We start from the raw sequence: 13,936 nt of genomic DNA on the forward strand, positions 1-13,936 counted from the left end.
CTCTCCTTGGCAGTGTGTTTTTCTAAATCAGTTTCTTGTGAGGTTGATTGGTTTGAGTCTGCCCCTGAGCTGTATGCTCTGTGTGTGGAAAAAGTTGGGCCTCTGAGCTTAAAACACTGAGTGTGCCTCTACTTCAAACTTGTGTAGGCAGTACTAAAACTTCTAAAGTCTGTTTTTGAAAGATGAATGAGATTAACCTATATATCATATTTACACACATATGTATTACATATATACATATATAGTATTATAAGTATATATGTAATGTAGCTCTAGTTTCTCAACATTATCTAATATAAAAAAATAAAATTTCTGATACCATCTCCTGTTATCTGAGTATATATCAGAACCCTCTCTTCTATATTTTCACAGTATGCTCCTACAAAGAATTCCATTTTTATTCTGTGAGTAGGAAATTCCAAACCTGTGAAATATTATTTCATACTTCCTTCCTAGTTTCACATACTCGGTTCCCTTTGCTGTCACAGTGTTAAATCGGTCAAAGACTCAGCTCCTTGACCTTTGAAGACCTAATTTTACCTGAGCCAGACAGAATCAATGTTCTATTTCCTGATAGATTTGACCCTCAACAGTGTCATAAAAATGCCTTTTGCTGATATTTCCTAATCTGTTAAAAAAAGGGGGGGGTGAAAGACATACAATTTCTTGTAGCTATTCTATAAATTTTTTTGTCAATTTTTTTTTGTATAAACTTTATAAATCTTTTAATGAAATATCCTGTTCAGAAATGCCTCAACCACATCAACATCTTTTGGAGCATAAGCAATCCTAAATGATAATAGGCAGTGGTATAAAATGGCTTTGTTCTTGTGTCTCTGGTTCTTATTTCTGTAATGACACCACTTTGCCTTCAACTTCTGGAAGTTTGTAACTTCAGTGTCATATTTAATTTGCTCTCCTTTACACCTCTATTTGTTGTTAAGCCTATGTAGTTTAAGCCTTCATTATTATTTATCTGGAATACTATGAAATCACTTTTTAACTGGTCTGCTTGCTTCTAGTTCTGCTCCCCTATAATAGGGGTGATACTTACAATTATTAAATAAACACTTTGTGGGCACTTAGAGAAGCAGAGAATATCATGAGTGCAAGTCGTGCTCTACTGCCTTTATATCCATTTTAAATATGGTTACTTAGAGAAATGTAATAATCATATTGAGTCTTAATTTCAGCCAGGTATTTAACAAAGTCTTACATAGCATCCTTGTGGATAAGGAGTATACATGGTAATAGTGACTGATTAGGTGGGTTCACAGAGAACTTGCATGATTTTGCATTCAAAAACCACTTAAATGCTGCTGTGTGCCAAGTTTCATGCTAGATTGAATTCAGATTGTCAGAAACATTGGAGATTGGTAATTCATTGAATGACAAAATATAGATTCAAAAATATCTTGAAACTAAAAAGATGATGCCTAATAAAGTGTAGAGTCATAGGTTTTATGTTTAATCAGTCAGCTTCACAAATAGAGACTAGATAGACCTACGATTCATTCTGGGCTTAACAATTTCTGTGGGAAGGTCATAAATTTTACTTTATTAAGAGCACAATAAATCTGTAGTGTTGTATGGTTGCCAAAATAGGGAATTTAATTATTGTCTACCAGCTGTACCTGGGGTAACATTTATTATTCTGACAGATTTTGGATTTTATTAGTAAAATAATTATAGTATTTATTTGATGTATTTAAATCTTGCTGTAATAAATAGGATTGCTTCTTTGATATTTTAGCTAAATTTGTTGACTGATATTTTTATTTGATCATGTGGCATTTTCCTTCCATCTGTTTTTCTTTTTCTTCATCTTTCATTGTTTTATTTTGATATTGTCCATTTGATTTTTACCTTCAACCTATTATTAGCATTTCTTCTACAGTTTCTTAGATTATACCTGGTTTAGCTATTTATACTTTCATGCCCATATTAAGTAGATACACATTCAAATATGTAACATTCTTATAAAATCACCATCTCCTTGTTCCCAGTGGTGCCAACATGTTTAAAATAATAGGCCTGGTTTATCCCATGATTAATTAATGCTTGCGTGTTCATTGACTGGACCAATTCTGTGAAAACCACCCCCAAGTTAACCTTGAAAAAACAATCCTGAACATTTTATAAATGTATGTTAAAGAGAGATTGAATAATAGAAGTATATTGTCTAGAAAAGGAGTCATTTAATTCTATTGATACTTGTATATTGAATATTATATTCCTCCTGAGTACCATATTTTAAGAATACTGAAAAAGGAAAGGAAAGGGAAAGAAGAGGAAGAAAACTAGAAGGATTTGTTAACGCTGTCACTTTTAAAGAACAGTAGAAAGAATAGATAATGTTTGGTCTAATTAAAGAGGAATTATGGAACAAATGATAATGCCTTCAAATATTTTAAAGGTTATCATGTGGAACATGGCATAGACCTGCTACATATGGCTACACAGGACAAAGGCAGGAATGAAAGATTTTTGTGTAATATAGGAAGAAAATTACTAACAATTAGAGCCATTAATAACAGAAAAGATTACCCTGTGAGACAGCAAGCCCTTTGTACTGAGAATATGAAAGTGGAGATTGTAGGGTCTGTTAAAAATAAGATTTTCGCATTGGGTAGAAAGCTAGACTAGATGACCTCTAATAACTCTTTCATCTCTTAAGAGTGATTTTAGGACAAATTGTGATTTGGGGAAGGCTTAATGGAAAAACTGTTCCATGTATAATAAAGCGATATTTTCAAATTTTCAAGACAAGTGAAAGAAAAAATTAAGGTATGGATAGAAAATAAGTTTGCCCATCCAGATAGAAGGGAAAGTATCAAGCTAGGATCTAGTGAAAAATTTAAATCAATATGAGATGAAACTTAAGGAGAGTATCCATCTGGGTTTCACAGTCCATCTGCATTCCTCAGCAACCCTACTTTATAGCCACTGCTGGGATTGACTCAACACCTGTACTGCTTCCTTTCCTGTTTCTGATCCCTTTTATTTTCTCTTTCAGCCCGGACCTGAATACCCCCTTGCCTATCTTTTTGTTTATTTTTTCCAATTAATAATGTAGTGATTGTGTATTTATGGAGACTTCTTAAAATATGCTAGGATCCCACCTTTTTAGAAATTACCGGGTTCTCACCCAAGCTGTTATGTGTATATCTAATGATAAGCTGAGGGGGAGAATATAAGGAAGAACATAATTAGATATGGTAATCCAGGATATTGTGGAGCTATGAATACAAGAATGATGGTGTCTTCTAGCTCACATGAAATGGATTATAAAGTCTATAATCCATTTACATAGGGCATGATACCAAAGCAAAGTAAATCTGCCTTTCTTTTTAAAGTTATAATTTTCAGATCCTGATTATTCAGTTTTACTATTATAGGATCAAATTAGGCAAATTGAGTCTGACATGCTTTTTTCTAATGCTCATACTCACTGGTGAATCTTAATATTCTCTAGATCACTGTGCAGAAATACCCATAGAAGCTCAACAGAAGAAGATGATTCGTCTTCAGAAGAAGAAATGGAATGGAGTAATAACAGTTTGCTTCTAGCCAATCTTTCTATACCTCAGTTAGATGGAACTGCAGATGAAAATAGTGGTAAGTAAAGTACTCTACTGTGAGTATTTCATTATTTAGGGGCAGAAAATATATTTGATTTTGAAAAATATAATCACACTCTCTACATAGTTGGCTAAGTGAGGCTATGACAATACTGTTAGATTTTGTCCTTCTGCAGGATGATTTATTTTGAGAGAATGTAGATATATGATTTTTTCTCATTTCTAAGAGTATAGCATTTATTAATCACTGACTTAGAGCTTTATAAACTTTAATCAGTTTATCATCATAACATTTAAGTAGCATAGGAAACTATAAGAAATATGCTCAGCTTATTTGAAGTGATAATGCAAAGACATGTTATTTTATGGAAAATTTTGAAGGTGACAGCATTTTTCCCCTTATTCTCCCAAAAGGCATGAATATTGATATCATCTATTTCTGATCAAAGAAATATGTGTTTAAAATAATGACTACTAATCAAATGTAACTGACTCTTGATTATTTAGATTGTGGTATTATCCTAATGATAGGAATGACCTTTTTGTTGAGATAACTGTTTTAAACATACGAATTTAATTTCATATAATTTCTTTCATGGTGATAGTATCATGGTATGGGAAAATATTTTAAAAATTAAGAGTGGAAGTGAAGTAAATTCTTTTTTCCCCCATTTCAGACAATCCACTGAACAATGAAAATTCAAGAACCCACTCTTCTGTGATTGCAACAAGCAAGCTATCAGTAAAACCTTCCATCTTTCACAGAGATGCTGCTACATTAGAACCCCCATCTTCCGCTAAGATTACCTTTCAGTGTAAACACACAAGTGCCCTTTCTTCCCATGTTTTGAACAAGGAAGATTTAATTGAAGACCTTTCACAGCCAAACAACCTAGAGAAAAGTCTAGATCATTCAGTTGCTTCTTTTACAAATGAAAGCACTTACTCTATGAAATACCCTGGGTCTTTAAGCAGTACTGTCCATTCAGAAAACTCTCATAAAGAGAGTAGTAAGAAAGATGTCCTCCCAGTATCTTCCTGTGAAAGTAGTATTTTTGATTATGAAGAAGATATTCCATCTGTTACAAGACAAGTACCAAGTAGAAAGTATACAAACATTAGAAAAATTGATAAGGATGCCCCTTTTATACATATGAACCGTCACACTAACGAAAATACATTGGGCAAAAATTCTTTCAACTTTTCTGACTTAAATTATTCAAAAAGTAAATTATCCTCTGAAGGAAATGAAAAAGGAAACAGCACAGCTCTGAATAGTTTATTCCCTTCATCATTAACTGAAAATTGTGAATTGCTATCATGCTCAGGGGAGAATAGAACTATGGTGCATTCTCTTGATAGCATTGCTGATGAAAGTGGACTAAATAAACTTAAAATTAGATATGAAGAATTTCAAGAACATAAAACAGAAAAACCAAGCCTCAGCCAGCAAGCAGCACATTATATGTTTTTTCCCAGTGTTGTTCTTTCTAATTGTCTCAGCAGGCCACAAAAACTCTCTCCTGTCACATATAAACTACATCCTGGCAATAAACAGTCCCGGTTAAAAATGAATAAAAAGAAGCTTGTAGGTCATCGAGAGAATTCTGCCGGAACTACCGAGACTGGATCCTCAAAAGATAATTGTATACAAAATAATCCTTGTAATTCTGAGAAGGATAACGTATTGGCCAGTGATTTAATTAAGGCCACCCGTGGAGCTTTTGAAAATAAAACATCTACAGACAGTTTTGTAGACTGTCACTTTGGAGAAGGAGCCTTAGAAACTGAGCAGTCCTTTGGATTGTATGGAAATAAATACACACTTAGAGCCAAACGCAAGGTAAATTATGAGAATGAAGATAGTGAGTCAAGTTTTATAACACACAACTCAAAAATTAGCCTACCTCATCCCATGGAAATTGGTGAAAGTTTAGATGGAACTCTCAAATCTCGAAAACGCAGAAAAATGTCTAAAAAGCTGCCCCCTGTCATCATAAAGTATATTATCATTAATAGATTTAGAGGGAGGAAAAATATGCTTGTAAAGCTAGGAAAAATAGACTCTAAAGAAAAACAAGTAATATTAACAGAGGAAAAAATGGAACTGTATAAAAAGCTTGCACCTTTGAAGGATTTTTGGCCAAAAGTTCCTGACTCCCCTGCAACCAAATATCCTATTTATCCACTAACACCAAAGAAAAGCCACAGAAGAAAATCAAAACATAAGTCTGCTAAGAAAAAAACTGGTAAGCAACAAAGGACAAATAGTGAAAATATTAAAAGAACTTTGTCTTTCAGGAAAAAACGGTCACATGCTATTCTTTCTCCTCCCTCACCATCTTATAATGCTGAAACCGAAGACTGTGACTTAAATTATAGTGATGTTATGTCTAAACTAGGTTTTCTTTCTGAGAGAAGCACAAGTCCCATAAACTCTTCTCCACCTCGCTGCTGGTCTCCCACAGATCCAAGAGCTGAAGAAATTATGGCTGCTACCAATAAAGAAGCAATGCTTTTTAAGGGTCCTAATGCATATAATAAGACTGTTAATTCCCGTATAGGAAAAAATGGTCGAGCAAGAACACAGGTTAAGAAATCAAAAACAAAGCTTGTTAATCCCTCTGTAGTTACTAAGAAAAGGAACAAACGAAATCAGACAAATAAACTAGTAGATGATGGAAAAAAGAAACCAAGAGCAAAACAGAAACAAAAAGCAAATGAGAAAACTATACCAAGAAAGCACATAACACTAAAAGATGAAAAACTAAAATCTCAAGCTGGTGCTGAAGTTAAGTTTGTGCTGAAACATCAGAATGTGTCTGAGACCTCAAATAGTTCTGGAGGCTCTCAACTACTTTTTAAACAGAAAGATGTGTCACTAGTGGGCTCTGCTATAGATCATCCCCTTTCTGCTCCTCTCCCCACTGGAATTCATGCACAACAGAATTTATCTGGCTGCTTTTCTTCTTTCCTAGAAAGCAAGAAGCCTGTAGATTTGCAAGCATTCCCCAGTCCACAAGATGATTTGCATTCATCAGTTGTTTGTAGTTCTTTGGGACCTGGAATCTCAAAAATTAATGTTCAGCGGTCTCATAATCAAAATGCTATGTTTACTCTAAAAGAATCAGCCTTGATTCAAAAAAATATATTTGACCTTTCAAACCATTTGTCTCAGGTAGCACAGAATACACAGATGTCTTCTGGTATCATGTCTCCAAAGATAGAAGAGAATGCAAATGTACAAAAAAACTATTTGTCGTCTCTTGGAAAGTTGAATGAATATCGTAATTCTGTAGAATCAAAGCCAGACCAGACGTATGCCCCTAATTTTTTGCATTGCAAAGACAGTCAGCAGCAGATTGTGTGCATGGCAGAACAGTCAAAGCACAGTGAAATTTGTTCTCCAGGAAAAGCAGCTTCAGAGGAAAGTCAGATGCCTAATAGTTGCTTTGTAACTTCCTTGAGAAGCCCAATCAAACAAATAACATGGGAGCAAAAACAAAGGGACTTTATTTTAGATATGTCAAATTTTAAACCTGAAAGGGTAGAGCGAAGGTCATTGTCAGAAGCAATTTCACAAACCAAAGCACTTTCTCAGTGTAGAAATCGAAATGTGTCAACACCTTCAACGTTTGGTGAAGGACAGTCTGGACTGGCAGTTCTAAAAGAATTGTTACAGAAAAGACAGCAGAAAGCACAGAATGCAAATAGTATGCAAGACCCATTACCTAATAAACAGCAACCAAACAAAACTATCTCTCGTTCCCTTGAGCATAACAAATCAATTAAACGAACACGATCAGTAACATCTCCAAGAAAACCTCGAACTCCCAGAAGTACAAAACCTAAAGAAAAAATTCCCAGACTTCTTAAAGTAGACTCTCTAAATTTACCAACCTCTGGCCAGTTGGATAACTCCCTATCGGATGATAGTCCCATCTTTTTTTCAGATCCAGGATTTGAAAGTTGTTATTCACTTGAAGATAGCTTGTCTCCTGAACATAATTATAATTTTGATATTAATACAATAGGTCAAACGGGATTTTGTAGCTTTTATTCTGGAAGTCAGTTTGTCCCAGCTGATCAGAATTTGCCTCAAAAGTTCCTAAGTGATGCAGTTCAGGATCTTTTCCCAGGACAAACTGTAGAAAAAACTGAATTTTTAAGTCATGATAACCAGAAGTGTGATGAAGACAAACATCATGCCTCAGATTCAACCTCATGGATTAGATCTGGTACTCTAAGTCCTGAATTATTTGAGAAATCATCCATAGATAGCAATGAGAATCATCGCCACAATCAATGGAAAAATACCTTTCATCCTCTAACAACTCGGCCTAATTCAATAATGGAGTCTTTCTGTGTCCAGCAGTCAGAGGACTGTCTAAATGAAAAATCTAGATTGAATAGGAGTTCAGTAAGCAAAGAAGTGTTTCTTAGCCTCTCACAGCCAGGCAATTCAGACTGGATTCAAAGTCATACCAGAAAAGAAATGGGACAGTCTCTTGATGCAGTCAATACCTCTTTTACTACAATACTATCCTCCCCTGACGGTGAACTTGTAGATGCAGCCTCTGAAGATTTAGAATTGTATGTTTCAAGAAACAATGATATGTTGACACCAACTCCTGATAGTTCACCAAGGTCTACCAGCTCTCCCTCACAATCTAAAAATGGCAGTTTCACCCCTCGAACTGCTCACATTCTGAAACCACTTATGTCCCCACCAAGTAGGGAAGAAATTATGGCAACTTTGTTGGATCATGACCTTTCAGAAACTATTTATCAGGAACCATTTTGCAGTAATCCTTCTGATGTACCAGAAAAGCCCAGGTAATCAGAATTATTTTTTCCCCTTGGGTCACTCTGAATAATTATAATGTATGTAACAACATTTGGTACCTGACTACTACTTTTTTTGGCTGTGATACTGTATTTGTAAGTATATCATTGTGAAAACAGTTTATAATTATGGACATATTAAGAAAATCCACAAACTAGCTGGACGGTTGCACCTAGAGAAATTTATTTAAGTTGATCAGTGTTGGTCTTGGATCAACTATTATTTTGCACTGCATCAACATTAAGGATTAGAGGCTCACTGTGACATGATGCCAAATTAAGAAGGATGTCATAATACTTAATACATAATACTTATAAAAGTATTATAATTATCATTTTAAAGATGGTATTTATTTCTAAAATGGTAAACTTTCATAATTTTAAAAACTTCATTTTTTAAAAGTGTTTGAAAATAAGCATACATATGTTTTAAATACTCATGATATATCTCTAAATGAAGATTATTTTAAGTTGTTTCTATTACATACCACTCTCTTTTCATGTTGCCAACATCTTCGATCATATTGTTACTATTGTTAGTTTGTATAGTTATTAGGGGTGCAATATGGATTTTGGTTCCCCTTATCTCTTCTTTCTTTCAAGAATCTTTTCAGAGAAGTGGTAAACAGAGAGACAGATGTGCACACACACACACACACACGGCCAGTAGCAAAATCTGAAGGAATCACAGCACTGGCCTATTTGTAAACCAGTAGTTAAGTAGGCATCCTGTCCTGCGTGCTTCATGAAGATAGAACATATCTGATAAGAGCTAAGTTGGGGAACATGGCTTAATCCAGGAAGTTTAAGTGATGGCTTTTGGTCCTGCCCCTGTGTCTTTCATCCCTTTTCCTAATCAGTTGCAGAGAGGCAGTTCATTTCAGATATCCAGTCAGAAGCAGAGAAGAATGGCTAGGACTGCTGAGGCAGACCCTGCTTAGTCTAAATGATGGAAAGAGATATGAAGTGCCAACTAAGGCAAGAGGCCACCCTGCATGTATGCACTGACCTTGAGCACCACCATGCTCCTGACCCTAGTGAAAGAGACAGTGAGTGCTGGGCTTTTTACCCGAAGATTGGCAATAATTTCTGCAGGAGTCCATTTAAGAAAGGGGTGAGAAAAAGTCATCAGAAATATAGAGTAGAAGAAGTTCCCTCCTCTAAGGACTTGAAGTAAAGGGCAGAAAATCCCTCCCCCTACCTTACCCCCGCACTTCCTAAAACACAGTTTTGCTGTTCTGTTTTGCCCAGTACCCACATGTGGCCTTTTAACATGAATGGAACTCTTTCTTTTTATTTCACTGCCAGAATATATGAATGTATAATCCTTAGACATTAGTTTCCATTATTTTGGAGGCTTTGACTTTACCAGTAGTGATTATGGTATATTTTTTCATTGATCTATATTTTCTTCCTCAGCCTTACACATCTTTTTAATTCCCAGTTAATTTATCATGTGCTAGTCATTTACTCTGTGTTGCTGTTAGTTGTTGTCCAACTTTGACACTTGTTCTGCAGCTGAAATAAAAGGATGATAGTCATGATATTTGAAAAACAATTTTTTTAAATTAAAAACTGTGTATTCACTGTAGAAAATTTAGGAAGTATAAAAGAAGTAAAAATTACACCATTTCTCTACCTAGTAACAACCACTATTAATATTTTAATGTGTTTTACTTTTTTAAAGTATAGCTTTTATTTTGTTTTATGAAATGTTCTTACTGTAGTCACAATATTGCATTGAAATTGATTCACTTACCATTATAATGTAAATATTTTCTAAATTTGAGTCTGTTGAAGCATCATTTTAATGGCTGCATAATATTCTATCATGTGATTATTACTGGACAGAAAGGTTGTTCTCTGTTTTGCTACTATACATAATTATGTGATTAGTATCTTCTTCATAAAGCATTTCTTCTATTTTGGAATTTTTACTTACAGCTCTCGAAGTAGGATTACTGAAAAATTTAAGGCTCTTCATATATATTAATTACAACATGAGCTGTAGCAATTAGCATGCTGCTGACAGTATTCAAGAAAGCTGAACTTACCACACCTCAGCAATTTTTGCTATTTTTTACTTCATTATGATCTCTGTATTATTAATATTAGAGTTGGATATAGTCACATGACATGTGTACTCATTTCCTTCAATAGCAATAATCCTGCTTCTAATTTTTCATAAAGCTGCAAGGTGGGTGTTGGGAAGGTGTTAGATCCTGATTATGGAGTTAAATAGTAGGGGCCCAAATCTTTCCATGTAAAGGGGAAAAGGAAATGTGGTAACTCTGGTGCTGCTACTTCAGCTTCAATCAGAAAACAAGAATTCAGTTCATTGAGTTTTATCTAGAGAATGACCAGGTCATTTGGGAAATCATGCCCTATGAGAAGTAACTGAAGAAACTAAGAACTATCTTCATATCCATGAAAGAGATACCATGAAGAAGAAAAAGTAGAGTTATTTTATGTCGCTGCAGAAGGCAGAAATAGTACCAATGGATATGTTAGCGAAGGAGAGAGGTTTAGCTTAATATTTATAATAACTGTTGGAAACTAAACCAGGTTACCTTTTAATTAGTGATTCTTCACATACACATACATTAGTAGCACTTAAATTATGTGGGCTCTGCCAACTCCTAAGTTCTTATGTTAGTATTAAACCTTGTCATGTAAAAGGAAGAAAGAATTATGGTAGTTTACCTCAACTGTATGTAATTTTTTGTAATATTTAAGGGAATTTGGTAGGGTACGAAGATTTGTTTGAACTGACCGGCTTTGCTGAACTACTATGTACAGATAGTAGAGAATGTAGAAAGAGGCTATAGATAAAATCCGGGGATATAGTCTCAGATGATAAACTCTTCCATTGTTTTTATCCTTATGTGGTGACAGTGGAAAATTATTTAAGATCAGTAGAGGAAAGGAATCTGATGAGTTTGTACCGTCTCCTTGAAGAAAAGAAGACTTCATTGGACACTTCAGACAAAAAAAAATACCTTCTTTCCCCAGTATTGATGATACCTTCCAAAGGAAATTAATTTAGTAGTCATATACCTGTGAGGAAAAGCATATTGAGACTAAAGATAGAGTGTACCTGCCTGCATAAAATGTGTGTGTTGGAGGGGGTGGGTAGGGTGTGGAAAAGGAAGAAAGAGGTGGGCATTTTTAAGACTCCAAAAGGAACTTTTAAAAATTTCTAGGTTAAGGAGCTAAATATTTTGGTAATTGCTCTTTGAGGCAAAACAGTCGTTCTAAAATATGTTGTTTATAGGGAGATCGGTGGACGGCTTCTCATGGTAGAAACACGACTTCCAAATGATCTGGCTGAGTTTGAGGGAGACTTTTCCTTGGAAGGACTTCGTCTATGGAAAACAGCATTCTCAGCAATGACTCAAAATCCAAGATATGGGTCACCCCCTCACAATGGCCAAGCAATTGTCAATAAAGGGTCAAGTAATAGCCATAAAATGGTTGAAGATAAAAAAATTGTGATTATGCCTTGCAAATGTGCCCCAAGTCGACAACTGGTTCAAGCATGGCTTCAAGCCAAAGAAGAATACGAACGTTCCAAGAAACTGTCTAAAACGGAGCCAACTGGAGTTGTAAAATCTGATGAGAACTTCAGCTCCTCAGTTAATCCAGATGACAAACCTGTAGTGCCTCCAAAAATGGATACAACTGCACACATACTCCCCACTACAGCACATACCAAGGAAGATGTTGATAATTCTCAGATTGCTTTACAAGCACCAACCACAGAATGCAGTCGAACTGCAAGTGAAAGTCAGACGCTGCCACCAGTTGCTTCTGCAGATGATGCTGAGAAAGAAGAGGATGATGATGATGACTATTGTGTTGGTTATAGCTCCCCTGATTCTCCAGTGATTCCCCCTTGGCAAGAAGCAACATCACCAGATTCCAAAACATTAAATGGAGGTGACAGACCCTCATCACTAGTAGAGGACCTACATTCTCTGACTATTGAGAATTTCTTAAAGCCTGTAAAAGATGGTATACAGAAAAGCCCCTGCAGTGAGCCTCAGGAACCTCTAGTGATATCCCCAATTAATGTTAGGACAAGAACTGGGATATGTGAATCACTTTGCCTTCATAGTACACCAATCATACAGAGAAAACTTGTGGAAAGGCTTCCTGAGGCAACTGGCCTTAGCCCTTTGTCAACAGGTAAGTTTACAAGTAACAAAGCCTCCATAAAGCTTTTCAAATATTAGAAATGAAAGCAGCATTAGACTATGTAATGAAAATCAGAGCTTTTTAAATGAAATTTTAGCTCAGCTAATGAGAGATTATTGTTATTTTATCATGTCTTGGAAAGACATCATCACATGGAAACTTTTTTATCTTTCTGCTGTGAAATATACTTCCATCTACTTCCATCCTATCTTCTTGCCTTCTCGGTAAAATATAGGAGCCCTTTCAGAAACCTTACCTTCTTCTCAACTTGATTTTTCCCATTGGCTTTGATATATACCCAAATCTCTCCCACCCTTTGAAATAGAAAAAAAACCAAACACCTGCCTTGACCTTACATCTTCTGGCTTCTGCTCTTTTTTCTCTGCTTCTCTCCTTTAAAGCCAAATTTCTTAAAAGATTTGTCCAATTTGACAACTCTGTTTCTTTACCTTCTACTCATTTCTCAACCCACTCCAAACTGGATTGTGCCCCCACCATCCCACCAGTATGGCTCTTGTAAAGATTCTTTATAACCTTCATGTAGCTAAAGCTAATGGATGTTTTTCAGTCTTCCTATCACATACCCTCTAAGCAGCCATTGTCCTGCTGACCACACCTTCCTTCTTTGAGCTTCTCCCCTTAGCTTTTCCCCTACTCCTCTGTTTCTTCCTACTTGCTTTCCTTTGAAGCTTATCTCACATTCTCAGTTATTATCTGAATGTTGGAGTTTATTAAGGCTTAGCCTTAAGCTTTCTCTCTCTATGTTCTCTCCCTCAATGACCTAATTCCTGCCCACAGGATTACTATAGATAACACAAATTTAAATTTCCAGTTCAGAACTCTCTTTTAAGCTCCAGAACACTATATCCAGCTGCCTTTGGCATTTCTACTTGAATGCTCAAAGCCACCACAAGGTCAGTATTTTTTAAACTTAATTTATGATCTCACTGCATTCATTCACCACCAACCACATAGCACACTTTATGCACACACATACATGCCCGCACATTGAAAACCATTGGTCCTCTTTCATTTTTCCTTATTTCAATGAATAGTACCACGATTTCTCTGTCACTGAGTTACACAGGTCAGAAACAAGGGATTTATTTATAATACTCACCTGATTGCCTCATTGCCCATCCTGTGGTTTCCACACTTCTTTGTTTCCTAAATTACCCAGATCTCTCTACCTCTGTCTCTGCCCCTACCAAGCCCTCATCTCTCACCTGGGCTTCTACCCTAGCCTTCTTACTCACCCTTAGCAATCTCCAGGTTTTTTTGCTCAGTAATCAGGGAAAATCCACACTCTGTTC

General features: G+C 35.6%; 1 protein-coding gene across 1 annotated transcript in view; it reads left to right on the top strand.

Annotated features, from left to right (window-relative positions):
* Positions 1-13,936, top strand: part of REV3L (REV3 like, DNA directed polymerase zeta catalytic subunit) — a 196,111-nt gene that overhangs the window by 104,994 nt on the left and 77,181 nt on the right. Inside the window, exons 12-14 of the mRNA XM_061207643.1 lie at positions 3,476-3,618; positions 4,259-8,417; positions 11,701-12,614. Of these exons, the coding sequence (XP_061063626.1) occupies positions 3,476-3,618; positions 4,259-8,417; positions 11,701-12,614 (5,216 nt within the window). The remainder of the gene's footprint in view (positions 1-3,475; positions 3,619-4,258; positions 8,418-11,700; positions 12,615-13,936) is intronic.

This window comes from Eubalaena glacialis, chromosome 12 (assembly GCF_028564815.1).
Source record: "Eubalaena glacialis isolate mEubGla1 chromosome 12, mEubGla1.1.hap2.+ XY, whole genome shotgun sequence".
In the NCBI taxonomy this organism is placed as follows: Eukaryota; Metazoa; Chordata; class Mammalia; order Artiodactyla; family Balaenidae; genus Eubalaena; species Eubalaena glacialis.